Below are 18,139 nucleotides of genomic sequence, written 5' to 3' on the forward strand. Positions count from 1 at the left end.
TGTGGAGCTTTGCCACCCCCTCCTACCTACTTCCCCATCAAAAGTAAGACGGGACACATTTTCATTTATGTATTATCTTTTTATGTGTGCATGATGTACATGTGTGGGTGTGGTTTCCATCATATATTTTACAGATTCTAAATTCAAGATGTCAACTTGAAAACTGATTTTCTTCTGTGTGATATTTAATTAGGGTTCATTGCTAGGATTGAGGGCACGATTACAAACGTAATCATGCCAAAGGCAGCATAAACAATGATCAGTTGATCATACCCTCAATTCTATGGCCAGTCATGCATGCCATTAGATAATATGTATATGAATGTTGTTTAAAGGGTGTATGTATGAATTTAATTTTAATATTGTCAAAATTTATCAAGAATTACCACTTCTTAATTATGATGCATAATCTAGTTAATAACAAAGTGAACAATTTTTTAGTTCCTGTAAAATTTGCTTTATTAGAAAGCACATATTTTAAGCACATTTTGATATCATCTGTTTGTGAATGTCCTAGGCTCCTTGTCATCTTCATCAATGACCTCCTTCAGTAGAACATGCATTGCTACTCTTATGACCATTTGATAGGAAAAATGCAGAGGCCAAAGTTGCATTATAAGTACTAGACAAGATGACAATCACTGCATGAGTGCTAGTAGTTATTGATGATTAAATATCTAGCGAGAAGTCAAAACTTTTCAATTGGATAAAAATCAATTTCCTGATTGTTCTGCTATAACAGTTTGAAATTGTGATCAGAGTTGTAGCTAAAGTGGGCGGTGGTGGGTGGCAGAGCCCACCACTCAGTTTTGGAGCCCACCACTCATCTACAATTTTAGCACTGGAGCCCATCACTCAGAGTCCAAAATTGCACCATTTTATTGAAATAGTCAAGAATTTGGTCCATTTTGGCAAAGGCAAAACAAATTGCCAAATATGCAAAATTTTCATGAAATGTCACCCACCACTAAAAATACCCTAGCTACCCTGATTGTGATGCTTCGGATTGACATAGTTACAGATTCTACACCAAAAAGGGAGATATTATTTTGTGATACATTTAGTTGCACAATGGAGGTAATTAATTTCACCTTGTATTTTATATTCCACAGAGTGACTGTAGATCTAATCTAGAAAAAGCTAAGCAGATGTACTACACAAGATCACATGAATTTGAAAAGGCTAGAGACTCAGCCTCAAGGACAGAAGATGTTTTGAGCTCAAGTGGTGGTGGCGCATCATCATCAAAACTTGAAAAGAAGAGAAAAGTAGAAGAGGATGCTCTTCTCAAGGTAAGTTCAAATTTGTGAAAAATAGGGCAGTACAGAAAATTAATGTGATTTACTTAAGGATACAAGTTTGTCTGTAATTGCAGGATTTCAGGCATTCTGTTTTAGGCAATTGGGTGATTTTAATAAATTTCAGGCATTTTACCTGAAACCAACTCATATCCCTGATATATTAATATGATGCAAGGAAAGTATTTCATGGAAGCTAGAACAAAGTTTACCTTCAATAGGTAAAGCGGCATTACATGCCCAGTTCCATATGCCGTAGTAAGAAACACTGGACATTTGCACAAATATTGAAACTGAAACCCTGGACCTCTCACATAATGGGAAACCACTCTAATAATAAGGTACCTAGGCTCTGTAGTAAAAGGGCAGTGATTTAAAGTGTGCTACGAACAGGCACAGCACCTACCAGCCTCAGCACACTTCACAGGAATACATTGACTACTGTGTCCCAAGACACACCAAAGAATCCAATTATCAACAGTCAGGGACTAGAAGCTACAAAGCACACATCCTACACATATCGGTACTAATCATTACAAACAGGATCAGCTCTCTGAGTTATCTATCGTACAGGTAACCAGGACAATGAGCAGTTAGTTTGTTGCCTAGGTTGGCTCAGTTATTTACAAAAACAAAGAGGGACTACACCAGGGCTTGAACTCGCATCACCAAACACCAATGCACCATAGTCTAATGCCTTACCAATTGAGCTAAAAACTGCATAATAATCCCGACTCACTAATTATTGTGCAGATGAGTTGCATCAGGATAGGTCTAAATACTTTGAACTGCAGTAAACAGTGTTTCTAGTGTACAGTGTATCAGCCTTTTCCCTTCTTTATAGAAAATGGTTAGTTTTGTTCATTACAACAATATTTTGTGTACACTTATACAAAGCTATTTTGAAATCCACATGTACACAATATAGAGGTGGGTGGATGTATTGTGTAGAAACAAAAACAGTCCAAGGTGATGTTATTTTCCTTAATTTTGAGAAGTGACAAGAAGAAAATATTGACTTAATGATTTGGAATGAAATCACTCACAGGTCAATCGGACTAAATATCAAAATAGATGAGCAAACTCTTAAAACTAGTGACTTTGTAAGAAAACAAAAACATTGTTTGCGGAAATCCCTTGTTTGCGCACAACTCACGTGTGAGGTTTGCGTGTGAATATGTATTTCAAAGGCTCAGTAATTTGATAAATATGACTTTTCTTGAGGAGTTCATCAAACAAACAAACTATTTCTTGGTAGTCGGAGATGAGGAACGTAATCAAAGCATGGAGGAAGCCATGCATTTGATATCTTTATAGCAGGAATAGTCAATTTTTTTCTTTACGTCACGACCTCTTCACTCATCTCTGTCTATAAACAGTGAGTTGAAATTGTCATATAAATAGAGATGCCAATTTTTTGACTCACAATCAAAAGTGAGAGCAGGCAGGCCAAGAAGCATATTTGAATACATGCAGATGTGGGGTATGCAATATAGAGTATTGTTATTCATCGTGTGACTTTGTTTTGGGTGTTTTGTAGGCAAAGGAAGCTGAGACTACGTATAAAGCTTGTGTTGTGGAAGCTAATGCTAAACAACAAGAAATGGTCAAAGTTAAGGTAAGGTTTTAACTCATTTATATAATGCTTTAATATATGCAAAGATTTTTTATTGAGAAAATAATTGAATGAAAAAAAAGAATGCTTAAAATCCTCCACTAAACATTTTATCCTTTTTAGCAGTAAGAAAAATATGTGGAGTGTATTGATAGTGTCTAATTGCACTTATGTGCAATTTGCATAATATTTGTAGTGCTTTCGAACATGATTGCATCGCGTAGGATTGATTCATTTTCCTTGGAGGTGGATGCATTTATATTTACTCACATTTTCAAAACATTTTTGGTGAAACTTTTGTTTTAAATATATATAGCTAAAATCACAGGCTTTTTTCTCATGTATAAAACATGTTAAAAACTGTAATATTTATTGCTCTAGAAATTTTACAAAATAATGCACTTGTACTGAGATGTTGATGCGTCTAATGCACCCGGCCACATTTCCAAGCTATATGGGTATGTGCCATGGCGACGACCCCCTTTTTCAGAGCCGCTAGCCGTTCCTTAGACCCCCTTAAATTCATTGATTGCCACTCTTGAAGCCCTGAAATTTTTCTAGCCGTTCCATAGACTCCCAGATCATTGATGTCCACTCTCATTGGCTTCTTGATTGGCATGTTTTCTGTCCTACCTTTTCAAGCCCTAAAGCTGCATTTGTGAGCCCAAGAGCTTCATTAATTTTTTCCCCATTGAAACACATTGTAAAGAATAAGGTGAATTTTGGGCAGGATTTTGGGCCATTGATTGGTTGTTTATAGTGATTGCAGCATTGGCCTGCCGGCGGCTTCAGCCGATGAACATTTTGCTGGAAATAAATGATTTTGAGATCTCCTTTGGGAATAAAATTGCTAAATGTGAGGAAAAGTACCTCAAATAATTATGTGCACATTCTTGCAGCTGGCCATAACAGTGATTTTACAGGTTACTTACGATCCACTGGTCTAGTGGAATGGCTGTCAAATTCTGCATACTTCACTCAATCATCTCATGTATGCATGGCAGTTCAATGTAGCCAAAATGTTTTCCTTTACTGAAATAAAATTTGTGTGGGTTTGTTTTTATGGCGGGCTTTTATGTAATGCTGCTGGCTGCTGCTTTTATTATCAGTAGGCTATAGGTAGGTTTACAGGGTCTAGTAATTTTTATTTGAATACTGTTTTGCTTTACTGAGAGGCATCGTAATACTAATAGGCCCAGTGGCCTATTTTGCATTAAAGTGGTTTTCCTGATTTTATAATTGAATGCACAATTCAAAGTGAAATCAATTCCTTCCAAAATCTGTGGCAAAAACGCAACGAAATTGAACCCTGGTTTGGCCTTCATGGTTTAGTTCCCAAGACCCCCATTTTCAGATTTTGGCGGCTGATCAGTTCCCGAGACCCCCCTTTTTGGCCGTCCAATCAGTTCCCAAGACCCCTTTTTTGTCCGACCGATCAGTTCCCTAGACTCCCAAGTTTGAAACTGACGGTGGCACACCCCTACCCAAGAAAAAGTGAGTGCCCTCCCCGGGCTAATGCACTCCCTTGTGGGGCTTGTGCATTAGACCATCAACATTATTTTGTCAAATTTCTCTCTCAACATGTAATGTGCGGTTATTAACCTATAAATGATAATCACTTGAGAAATCATGTTGTAATACTCATGTGATCCATGTGATCTCCAGAAATACCCAAATCAATACTATTTTACAGAGTTGATCAGGTCAAACCCAAGCAAGTACTTCAGATCATCGTACACTCATTGAACCTTACAAACTTCCTTCATAACTTGGCTTGCTTGTGTGGATTCAAATGCGATTATTAGTAACTTGGTAGCATCTAGGATGGGGGTCAAAACATTTGAAACAAAATTTATGATATAAATTATATTATGTCACTTTCAATCACATTGAACCAAACTCAAAGTACACATAGGTCAAGGGTTATTCCTAGGGGAACCCTTGTAATGATATTACAGGTGTACACATAGTTCATGTTTGAGGTATTAGTCACTGTTGTAGCATAGTGCGTTGCCCTGATAGGTACTCTCTGAATTTCAACCATTCAGAAATGTTAGTTACAACCATATCATTGTTGCACAGTCTTTATATAATCATATCTGATAGCTATTAAGTTTAAGGCCAATTACATGCCAATTAGAACACTAGAACATAACTGTCAATATGGCTTGTTAATGATTAATATAACTACTATATTGTTTGGGTGGAGTTACTGTTCCTTTGATAAAATACATTCTTATTTATTTGTTGGACACCTTTGGTGTTGTTTTTGTTTTTTGTTTTTTTATTTTCCCTTCCCATTCACATTCATAGTGCATTCACATTCAAATATGTTTCTTAAAAGACCAGTGTTCCTAGAATTGATCAAAATTTGCTTTTTTCATTTTTTCAGAGAAATCTTTTGGTACAACTCCGTGAACTAGTTTATCAGTGCGATCAAACCATGAGGGCCGTAAGTATATTACACTTTGATTCTTAAAATGAGCTGGGTAGAAAACATATAATTTATGTATAGTATTGTAAAATAGCTATTGTAAAATTCTAAGTTGCCAGATTTTCCTTAAGTTGATATGGCGGTTGAAATTGCATTTAACTACTGCATAAAAGAATTAATAAGTGGATGATTAACGTAATGCCCGAGATCTCTGGCGAGGGGGAGAAAACAAAGAAGAAAGAAAGAAGAAGAGAAAACTTTTTTCTTGGGTGCGGTTTTAAGCCAGGGACCCCTCAGGTGCCAGACATATGTATGGCGATACCATGGGTCTACCTTGACTAGCCAAGCTTTACATGTCCATATGACTGTTAGTATGATGGCGCAATCGCATCACATGGGATACCAAAGCTTGCAGATGCTTTGTGTATTGATGTTTTTTGGTGTTTGGTACGGGTAGGGTTAAGTTACTCATATAGGAGGAAAATGATAGTGTTATTAATTAAAGATTACAAATTGTGCTCATAATTGTCATTAATAAGGATGCAAAATCTTTGAAAGATTTCCCTTTGGATATGAATTGACAGTACATAGTAGGTAACATTATTATATTTGCTAATATGTCTTATGTTTTGTTTACAGGTAACTGTAAGCTACTTCCAGCTACAACACTCATTATCAGCCCCCGCCCCAGTCCAGTACCAGACGCTATGTGAGCAAACCAGGAGCTATGAACCAGGAGTGCAATTCAGCGAGTTTGTTCGTCAGTATCGCTCTGCAGGAAGCGGCAGCACTAGTCGGACATCGCAACGGGTACCGTTCACATTTGAGCCATATATTACGGGGTAAGTGTTGATAGATTGAATGAAATATTGTCTGGAGGCACAATTTTCGCTTGAAATAGTCTTAGCATAATGCAAAATAATCTGCCGATATACCCTCTTTTGTACTGTATGTGTGTTGAAAACATGATGTATCCCTTATGAATTGGCTTTATTACAGACACAAGCTCTTGAATATTAAATTGGAAAATTGCTCAATTTTTGGATTTTTGCCACCTTGCGTTGATTTCTTGTTTTGGTATGCCCAGTTTAATTAGAATTGGTTAGATATGACCATTTATATAAATGAGTATGCTGCATACAAACAAACTAAGATAAGTTAATCATTCTTTATCATAAACAGTGGCATGCACAGGGAACGCAAACCAAGTGGACCATCATTTGATAACTTGGAAGAGGACAAACCTAGTTCACCTGCACACAGATCTAATCTATCTATGAAAGCTAGCAACTCATTGGAAGGTAAGAGTAGGATCTGTATTGCATCCATCGAAGTAGCCAATCATGTTTGTTGTTTCATGTAATAAGACATAATAACCAAGTCATAATAACTAAGCAACTAGGGACAATAGCCACTCATATCTCTGGCTAATTAAATCTATCCAAATGGATGAAATGCTTCCTGTGATTTAAAAAATAAAAAAGAGTTTTGTAACATAATCATCAAATTAGCCAATTGGAATTATTGGAATTATTGTTTTGACCCCTTATTTTTTTCTTAAATGAAATAAGTTTGGGAAAGCATTAGACTTAAGGGGAAGATGTTGAATATGATATCAGAACAACCAATCGGATGTATGATTGTTGGCCAAATAAAAAAAGCAAGGCTTTGAAAACAAGCAAACCCATTGAGATTTGCAGTATTGTTATACTTGATTTAATTTAATTAACTATTGATTGGCTATATTGTTGAAAACTATATTTGTTACAAGCACTTTATTACAAAGTTGCAGAATGAGATTATTTGTGGTAGGTAAATCGTACTAAGAAAACAGGATGTTAGGGTTGCCCATAATATGTCCCATGATAATTCAAAGTGTGGAAATATCGGTATTTAATAATTATCGTGTCACAAGAGTCAATGCAAGACAAGGTGAGTACAATAGAGAGACAGACCCCATCAATATAGGTACATTTAACACATTATATACACTTGACATGGTCCAATGTAAGGTTCCAAGAAGGGGGTATAATGGAAATGTGATGGGTATTGATTGGTTGGGTGGTATCATCATTATGCTGGTAGTATTGTCATCATGTTCATGGTATGGTGTCTTGACCACCCATCTACTTGGTGCTGTACAAAGCTACCACGTGTTGGAAAGCTTTCTTTGTTGTTTGGAAAGCACAATATGGCTGATGCTTAAGGGAAAGAAAAAGATTGTGAGCTTTCAATTCAAATCATTCAAATGTTTTCCATCTGGTTGGTTTATTTGATAGAATTTTGAGAATGATCAAGAATGTCTTGAGATTTTTTAATTTTAATTTTTTTTCATTTGGAAATTCCTGCTTAAAAAGATGTTTATCATAAAGTTTTGGTAGATGGGTAAAAATTGTATCATCATCAGCTAAAAGTGTCATCTTTTATTCATGTTATGTGACAACTATGATATGTATGATCCTCAAATTAATGATGTGTATTTAGAATATATTTAGACAAGATACTCTCACTAGACCTAGAAATACCCCTTGCAATGTACCCAGAATTAGTGAAACTTGCACAAGGCAGCCATTCATGTACCTGTTTGATTCAACGTAGTCACATGACGTGGTTTGTAACCTTGTAGTAAACCAGTGTCTTGAATGCTCAGACAGTCAATATGTGTAGGATTTGAAGCAAAAGAGTGATGAACTCATTGTGAGTACAATGATGTGGTGTTAGCTGGGCAGTTCCTGTGTTGCCTTTTAAGCCATTTCACCTCGGTCTGACCTAGATAATTTCACAGAGATTAAACATGGTATTGAATCAGTGAAAAGGCCAGTTAAACGAATGACAGTCTTGATGTTTAGGACAGACCTAGATATGAGGAAACCATTAGCTAAGAAATGTTTGAGAATACTATGTGATTTCATTTGTCAAATTGTGGTTGTAAAAAACAACTTTGTTGGGAACTCAGGCAGCAATAAGGAAGTATATTTGTGGAAAAAATGAACTATTGTTGAATTTATGAATTAACATTTTTGGGATGCTGACACACTGAAAGCATTCGTGGTACATACTATTTGATCAATGTTCCCAATTTTATGACTTGCACTACAATGAAATACATACCAATAAACTGTTGTCAAAATATATTGAAAGTATTTATCAACAAGTAAAAGTATTTAAAGGATTTTGATCATAGTGAATAACAGGCATTGTCTCTTAACAGGTGGGCTCTGTCACTTAAGCAGCTCAATATTTGGCAAAATAAAATGGTTCTTATTTTTTAAATGATCAATGGATGGATTTTCCTTCCAATAAAGTGCACTTGACTGAAAACAAGAGATAACACAGGAAAAGTTTTTGTCCATGACTGACAGCCAGGGTTGCCAACATTGTCAGCCTCAATCATGGGTCAAATCACTGAAAGGCACCAAATTTTCACTTAACCATTGGTTTCAATTGGGCACGAAACAGTCGAAAGTCGCAGGTGGCAGGTGTCAATGTTAATAAATAAGTCACCATTTTTTTTAACCATTGGTTTCTAAATGACAGGAAATTATCAAAAGTTGTGGGGAACATCTTCAAAAGTCACCCAATTGGGCTATCAAATCATGGGTTTGACACTTTAGACACCAGGGAATTGCAAGTGTTAGAAAGCTTTTAAACTAGTTATTGATAGTATTGATTTATTGGTAGTCAGGAGAAATTGATTGATGGTGCTTGAAGGTAGACAACCATTTGATATGTTTACCTCCGGTCTGGATGGTTGAGTGTTAGAAGTTGTGACGATATGTAAAGTTGTGACGATATGTAAAACATACCAGAAAACGGAGAACTGCAAATTGCTTCTCCAAGATGTAAAATGATTCAAATGAGTGAAATCAACAACAGGATGACATAAAATGGATCATTTGGAAGGGTGAAAAGTAGATTGCTGATTGTGTCAGAGGTTGGGATTCAGTGAAGTGATAAAACCTTGACTATCAGCACTCCATTTGTGTTTTTGTAGCAGTTCTCCTGCCACATAAGCCTAAATATTAGCCAAACTACATGGAGCTTGCATCTGGAGTTTCCTACTTGATGATGCTATTGGAACAGATAGCTCAGAACTAGAATTTGGATCAAGGTGTTATTTGTTTTGAATGGATTTTGTTATTCAAGATGTGAAGATTGGATTGCAACAATGACCTGTATACAGAGTGGAAGCATGGTAAAGCATGAGCTTACCAAAAGGATGCTATGTTGTTTAAGCTAACTTTGTAGTAAACTTAATTGGTCATCATGAATAATAATAAGGCTGTATGGATTGACACAGGCAGGCGTGTATTGTGTAGGCATGTGTCGGAACCAGTGTTGATATGTTACCCAAGTCCACCATGTCATCGTAAGTAGTCACTGGATGGAAACTAACTTTGTATTGTAAGATGTCAGAAGTGGTTATTTGTGGTTTTCAAACTTTTAAGTTTCAAACTTTTAGCTTCTACAGTAGGCTTAAAAGCCTACAGGCTATGGATGGTTTGGTCAGATATACCCTATGCATGTAATTACCTACCCCACTGAGGGGGAGGAACCTCTAGGCACTAGTATTTTGTAGTACCAAGTGATAATAGGTTAAAACCATACACACACTAGACCGCAGATCTAGTCCTACTGGCATAACAGTTGCTATTTTGATGAGAATCATATAGATATTTGTCAATCCTGCTTTACAAGGAGTTCTTTACCACTCCCACTTTTATTTTCTTTGCCCAAAGTTTCTACTTCCTTCCTTTGTATGTGGGTGTCAATTTTTCCAAGAATACTGGTCTTTTGCATTGTTATTTTACAATAAATAGTATGTATCTGTCTCCCACTGCCTTTTATCTACAGTTGCTATTTATGTGTTACTTAATATAAAATATTTATTTCTTCATAGATGCACACTTCTTTTTTGTTTGAGCCCAAGAGACTACTTTACTAAGCATGTAACCATTACATATTTGTACCGTCTAGTCTCATCAATAAGAGGTTTTTATTATAGCATTGTTAAGCTGTCATATTAGACGGCTATCAATAAAAGACTACACTAAAATGTCAATAAATTCATCACATATCATATTAAGCTACATTGTGGGGCAGTTTGCACTACAAACAAATAATGTTCAACATAGCAGCATATTAATGATTTTGCACAATGTTGTTGACCTTATGAAAAGATTGAAATCTTTTGTGTGGAAAATATGTTTTATGGGGAAAATCATGGAAATATGAATTATTGAATGAAATGGTGGGAGTAGCGATAGTTTGGTTTTACTCTACATAGAAACATGAAACCTACAAGAAACAAAAGCTGTATTTCCTGTAACAAACAATCAAAATTATGTAGACCAAGTGTTGATATACAAAAAACTATTATAGTTCTATGTGATCAGTCATCAGAAGGAAGAACTTGTTGGCAAATTTATGTTAGATGTGTAAAAGATGACGAATTTGTGTGGGATTACTTGAATCAAATGCCAAATAAGTTGACAAAATAAAGGAATACAGTGTATCAATAAGATTATATCTGCTACTGGATAACTATTTTTATTGATATTTATCAATATCTACAGATAAAGTAGCCAGGGTACCTGTTCACGCATGGGTAACGCAACCTGGAGTGAGCGATACAGACAGCATGAGTGGCAGCTCATCTAAGTCTATTGATGCATCACCGTCAGCCAGTCCTTTAAATGGACATAGGAATCTGCACAGGGAGGCATCCTCAGGAGATGAACTTGGGGCTGGAGAGGATCAGGATACTCCAGCTGAAACGGGTGATACAAGTAAGTTTACTCATCACACTGGTTGAAATTGAAATGAATTTATGATTGATTAATGTTGGACCATGGCAAATGCCACCAGCTTTAGGAGACCTGGCTGACAGTGGTAGAGAGATGATATTTTCCAGATGCCTTTGCCATACACACGTATCCCAAGCTGTTATATGTAACGTAAAAGTCAAGTTATTTTGCGTGCAGATGACTTATGTTGCTTGATCTGCAGAAGTTAAAAACATTGAGATTAATTCTAACGCTAAACATGGTTTTTGCTATCGGAAAGGAAAGAAGGAACAAAAATGGAGAGCAGATGAACAAAGAAGTTACTTGGCACCCCGGGATTTGAACCTTAGACCCCGCACAAGAACACCGACTTAAAGTCACAGGGGTTTCGCTGGCCCGGCCAGCTTTTCCCTGCGTATATATGACCTAGGCTGATTGCGTTATGGCATGCATGCGCAGTGGTTTTCTTTGTAAGGTTTTATAGAGTTAGGGTTAAAAATCATTTCAGAAACACTAATACAATCCTAGCACAATTTACCCTGCTATACTTGTTCTTCATCTCAAACATTTACTTTTTTTGTGGTTTTTCAGAATTGATAGATCCTGTTCCAAGCTCATTTAAGAATCTCAACTTCTCCAAGGCATCACTGACGCACGTTATCCGCAAATTACGCACGCCCTCCAAATGTCGTGAATGCGACAGTTATGTGTATTTCAATGGTGCAGAGTGTGAGCGTTGTGGCCTGGCTTGCCACAAAAAGTGTCTAGAAACACTGGCTATTCAATGCGGTCACAAGAGGCTTATGGGAAAGATGAATGTATTTGGTGTCAATTTGAAAGACCATCTGAGGGAGACGGGTAAAGATGTGCCATTCTTAGTGACCAAATGTATATCGGAGATTGACAATAGGGCACTTCATACAAAGGTGTGTATAACCAGTGTGTGTAATAAAATATTGTTATGAAAGTTATTTCAAATAGGTGTGACAGATAAGAGCATAATGCGTACGAAAATTTGTTATGTATTAAAAGCATATCTGATTGGCTATATTAGTTATACCATATTTTTTGTAATTAACAAAGTATCATGTTCGTGAAATATTCGGTATTTTCCGATAATATGATTGAAATGACTAAATGATTTAGTAACAATCTCTATGATCACTTTCACATGTGGAAGGTGCTTGAGACAAAGCTTATCTGAACCAAACATGTATGTATTTGGGGAATACATTTTTGCAAACTCACAACCAGAAAGCACTTGTGGGTATCACTTTTGTACCAGCAACATTTTTTAACCCCATTTGAAATGCACACTCGCTATGTGGAATATTAAGGGTATGTCTTCCATAAAGGGTGTATGGATTTGAACTGGAATAGCCCATTGCTTACCTGTATATTATTTCTTTCTCCTGTAGGGTATTTATCGGGTAGCTGGTCTCAAAGTCAAGGTAGAGAAACTCTGCCAAACTTTTGAGAATGGGCAAGATCTAGTGGACATCTCAGAAATACAACCACATCTCATTACAAGTGTACTCAAGCTGTATCTGAGACAGGTAAGGACAGGGTTGCCAACCATTCAGGACAATTAGGCAAAGTGAACAATTTCCAGACAGGGAAACTTGGTAAATTTGAGAAAAATTAGGGTAAACTTTGAGTGTCAGTGCAATTAAGGAAAGAATTCTCCCATCTCAGTCTCTAGGTAGTCATTTAAAACAGTCCACACCCTAATTAAGTGATAATATTTTTTGTGGAATTTTGTCAAGGAAATATCAGAGCAATGTTTTGTGTTGATTGTTGAAAATCCTTAACTCATACAATAAATGTGTTTAGTCTTGTGATGTGTGATGAGATGTTTCCTTATGCAATTTAACATATTTCTATTTCGATAGTCTACTATGTGTCCTCTAAGATATCTTTAATTTGCATTATTATGATTTCATATAAATCATGAGTTATAAAGTTTGTCCACTGTGAAGTACGAAGTAAAGTACGCAGTAAATTATGCAGTTTCTATGCGCCATAATGTCAATAGGAATTAACACATTGCTAGGCCCACACAAATACATGAGCGTCTTAATACGCGACGCACGATATGCTTACGCGAAATGTGCGTACCTTACTTTGTACTTCCAATGTGAACAAACTGTAGATAGTACCCTTCTTTATTGAGGGTAAACAACTTCAGCTTCAGCTTTCCAAGCAGGCTTTCTAATTATATACACAACATAAATAAGATTCAGTCTGAATTCATGGAGATATTAATGTTGTAAATGATTAAATTTCAGTTACCAGAGCCACTGTTGACCTATGACCTGTACGATGACTTCATATCAATTGGTAAGGAGTTTCCAGGTGAGGTACAGAAAGCTGATCTGGAGAGGCTGCATGAACGGATCAACGATGTCATCGATAGACTGCCATTGGAAAACTGGAAAGTCACTAGTATTCTCATGCACCATCTTAAAAGGTATTTGATGACAAAATTAGTGTGAATTTGTTATGAGAATTGATTACGATGAAAGTTTTGGCAGCTGCCTTCATCATGGTTGAATTGTGTTGATACAAATCATATTGGGTGTCGTCAATTGTTGCTGTTTTGAAATTGCCTGTAACAGTGAATCCATCTTCAGAATAATTGTATTCTTTATCATAAATAATAAAATACAACACAATATACAAGGAAGAATGCTTAAATTTGGAAATATGACAATTATTAATTTCACCAAGCATTACTAATAAACTGATTTGTGTTTTTCATATTTCAGAGTTGCTGATGCACATGAATCCAATAAGATGTCCTCTAGTAATTTAGGAATTATCTTTGGGCCAACATTACTTAAACCCCAGTAAGTATTCTCAGGTGTTTCATTTTGATTTAATAAGAATTCAACATCAAACAGACAATGTTAATAGTTGTAAGCTTGAAGCGAATTGGAGGGGAGCATGACCTAGTGGTGTTCACACTCAAATATTGAGACAAATAAAGCTGAACAGGTTATATGAATGACATCACATAAGGAGTGTCATTTCTGCCCCATGTGCATGGTTTTTATCAGGAGGCAGCAAATACCCAAAACTTTTTGATAAAAGGCGGAAAATTCCCAAAACTTAAGTTGATCCAAAAATAATCTGGGCATCAGCATAAAATTCAAATAGACTAACCTTGTAATATATGATATGTGATATCAGCATTAAGTGTGTGATGCTGTTCAGATGGAGTTGCCCCTTTGGCAATCTTTGATGAACTGTGATCCGACTAGACCATTTATACAGAAATGGCAACTTGTGTGATCCTGATACAGTTCTGCTAATTCTTCTGTGGAAGGTTTACAGAAAGGGCCAAACATTTAATGTTTCTTAGCCTCTCTCACAGTCAACAAGTCAGTCCAATAAGTGACACAGTATAGGAAAATTTGCTGCATCTCCTAGCAATCAGTCTACCAGCTAGTCCAATAAATGATGTAGCATAGGGGAATGTAGTAACTATCCTTGTAATATACTTGTGTGTCATTTTTCTTGCAGTGATAATAGTGCATCATTGTCTGCACTAGTAGACATGCAACATCAAACTAGAATTGTAGAGCTTATCATTCAACATGCACAGGTAGGTGTATTGTATGCATGCAAAAGAGACATTCATTCATATGATATGATTTTTCAATTTTTGTTATTGCTTGTGTTGTTGCAGTTTTTGTCATTGTTTTTATTATTATTGTTGTTTACTTCTTGGGGTAAACAGTCTTAGTGGCTAGTACGGCAACATTTGTAATTTTCCATAATATAAAAAAAGTTTACAAATAAACAAGTGATTAGGTGTTTTCTTTTTCACGTCTAAAGTGAGTTGGATTTACATCAAATATTGTTTACCTATCAAGAATAGCATGAAGCATAATGTAATATACATAATAGAATTGAAAATTGAAAACGTTATGAAATATTACTAATCTGTACTTTTTGTTTTCATTGTAAATAGGTGCTAGGGGGAGTTATTGGTGGCGGTGTAGAAACTCCAGTTGAGGAATTCTGCCCGGACGCACCAGAAACAAGCCCAGGAGATGGTTACTGTAAGTACACATTGATTGCATTTCTTTTGTTTACATGATAGCTTCCAGAGATATACGGCACTTGCTTGCTCTGATCGACACCCGCACCATGTTATTGACCGTCATAGGCCAGGTTTTGTGTTCCCTTAATGAGCACCACTCTGTGCCAAACAAAGCTTTAACACATCATTGGCCAATGAGATAACCAATCTGTTGCTGTGATTGAATCAACCAATCAGAAACCTACTTCTTTGTTTATGCTGCATACACTCACCACAGGAAAGAAGAATGTTGTACTTCTATGGAAGCTAGCGTAGTGTCATCATCAGTTAGCCGCTAAGGCTATGTGGTGGAATTGTATCAGTACACGAATATATAATCTAACCTGGGACGAAAAAGATAACAGACTGCGTACAAGCAGTCAGAATCTCAGCATCACCCGATAATGAGGGCCGTTTGTTCCATGAAATGTGACGGACAAAACTGCTACGCACTTACCTCGTATTTTTACAGTCTGTCGCATAATCACGAAGGCACACAAAGCTCTACCGCATATAGGCGTAGGCACAGAACACTGGCGTGATTGTTAGACATTGCACAAACGAACAATCGGCCCTGATGAATATGCGAGAATTCACAGCATACAATACACAGTGACTTTGACTGTTGATGCGTGGTCTGTGATCTAACAACATGAACCTGTTATTTGTTGCTGACTAAAGTTGTTTCTTTAAACTTCCGTGGTCCGGGTACGCGCTGGTGAATTGCGATCGCGTAGAAGTGACAAGGTCGCCTACTACGCGCCGCGCCGAAGACCAATGGGTCAGCCGGCTTGTTGTCAAGTGCATTGATCAGCCAATCAGCGTGATTATTTATTGCTTTTGTGTTTACGCTCGTGTACGCGATACGCACAGGCACGACCACGGAAGTTTAAAGAAAACAACTTTAACACATAATGTACTAAAGTAGATTGTATCTGTAATTGTCAGATGTAGTGTAATAATAGATTGCAAGGTCAGTATAATATCTTATCACTTGATTTGATTTGCAGTTAAAAGTGACCGTCCTGCAAGGCCGTATCTAGATGACACCTCCATGCCAGGGTTCCTACTGCCAGGCAGTAGTGATGCTAAACCTGCAAGCTCTCGTTTAGTAGAGGAGGACGAAGAAGAGGAAGAGGAGGAGGAAGATGATGACGAGGAGGAAGATGAACATGAGAAACTGCAAAAGCAGCTGGAACAACAGCAGCAACAGAAGCAAGAGGAAGCCCTGGCACAGGCAGCAGCAAAGGAGCATAGCTCCGATGATGAAAGTAAGATTTACTCTATAGTATTAATAATTAAGAGATGTAACAAAAGGTATTGCCTCCTTAATGCAAACCAGGTATATTGTTATGGATATGGCTCAACTTTCCTGCGTAGAATTGAAAACTTGCATGTGCATGTGACAAATGCATTATCATTTCATACAAAAATGATGCTTTCTCTTGAGCACAAGCAACATCTCCTTTTCAGGTTTGTTGAGGAAAATGTTTAAAAAATATACAAGATGATTGCACTAATATTTCTTGTAGTGTTGTACAATTTCTATCAAACTCTGACAACTTTTGATCTTGTTAAACTACTACAGTTGCTTGGTTGTAAACAATTTGAGGAAGTTAGTGGACCACAAAGGTATCTCTCTCTTATTTTCAACATATTTAACAACTGCATCTCGTTTCTGATCATTTTAATTATTGATTGCTCTGCATTATTTCATTTGGGTATTGATTAACTCAAGACATGTGGCATTATAAACCCCAAATCTACATCCTACTACTGCTTTCTTACTTTTTTTGTAACCTCCTGATCTATTATAGACAGCTCAGTATGTCTATAACCAGATTGCTTCTTCTCATATTCTTTGAATCTTGTTCTGCTTATGCTGCTCAGTTTTTGCTTCCCTTGTGCATATGAACTTTTCTTATTTAATGAATTGAAATGGTTAGCAGATGATTATACAATTCAATTTAGTGCTCATGGTATGAAATCAGGGAAAGATTTGGATCAAAATGCTTACCCAAGTCATCTCATTCCAGTGATGTTTCATTCTTCTTCAGAAATAAATCAATGTCAACAAGGAGATTATGTTATCCACTTGTTGTTTGATTATATCCCTTTGAACATATATCATTATATTATAATGATTGGTTTAGTTGAAACCCACCCTAATCTCCATCAACCTGGTTTTTTTTCTCCATATCAATCAGTAAGGCATGTTGTATTTAATTTTCTCAACCCTCCTCCCTGATCAATTATAATAACATATTCTTTGTTTCAATTCAATAATTCATTGGTAAATGTACCCACATATTAAAATTTCAGTGATTTGTTTTAACAGAGTGGCAAATAAAAAATGAAGTGAATGAAATAATACCAATATATTTACTCATTTGTGTAGAGTATTGTAAGTTTAGGTGCCTCATTAAGACCACTGTACTTACTCAACAGTACTTATTGTCTATTGAGACACCTAGATTTATTAAAGCACAGAATATTACAAGATTAATTACAAGATTTCTAAATTTACTCAACCTTTTCTGATAAGATCATAACAAATTGCAGGGACTCATTCAGATCACTAAATTAACTCAACCATTGCCATTGGGTTTATCCTTCATGTAAGAGCATAGACATTAGTGTGTAGATTATGAGCTTTATTCTGTGATCTTTTGTTGATCATCTTGCACCAAGGTTACACCCAACCATTGCCATTCAGACCATAACAATTTCAGTGACTCATAACGATCATTAAATTTACTCACCATTTCACTTCCAGTTTCAGGGACTCATTTATGATTACTAAATTAACTCAGCCATTGCTATTCAGATCATTCAAAGTTTCAAAAACTCATTGCATTGAGATCACTAAATTTACTCAACCATTGCTATTCAGACCATTTAAGCTTAGACATTGTGATA

At 36.4% G+C, this 18,139-nt stretch overlaps 1 protein-coding gene across 1 annotated transcript in view; it reads left to right on the forward strand.

The window, feature by feature from the left end:
- The window catches only part of LOC140149113 (rho GTPase-activating protein 45-like), a 151,539-nt gene that overhangs the window by 123,340 nt on the left and 10,060 nt on the right, over positions 1-18,139 (forward strand). The window contains 13 exon segments of the mRNA XM_072171285.1: positions 1,113-1,292; positions 2,839-2,916; positions 5,306-5,365; positions 5,987-6,189; positions 6,530-6,648; positions 10,924-11,136; positions 11,725-12,059; positions 12,552-12,689; positions 13,422-13,603; positions 13,902-13,982; positions 14,659-14,740; positions 15,110-15,200; positions 16,231-16,491. Coding sequence (XP_072027386.1) covers positions 1,113-1,292; positions 2,839-2,916; positions 5,306-5,365; positions 5,987-6,189; positions 6,530-6,648; positions 10,924-11,136; positions 11,725-12,059; positions 12,552-12,689; positions 13,422-13,603; positions 13,902-13,982; positions 14,659-14,740; positions 15,110-15,200; positions 16,231-16,491 — 2,023 coding nt within the window.

This window comes from Amphiura filiformis, chromosome 3 (assembly GCF_039555335.1).
Source record: "Amphiura filiformis chromosome 3, Afil_fr2py, whole genome shotgun sequence".
Taxonomy (NCBI): domain Eukaryota; kingdom Metazoa; phylum Echinodermata; class Ophiuroidea; order Amphilepidida; family Amphiuridae; genus Amphiura; species Amphiura filiformis.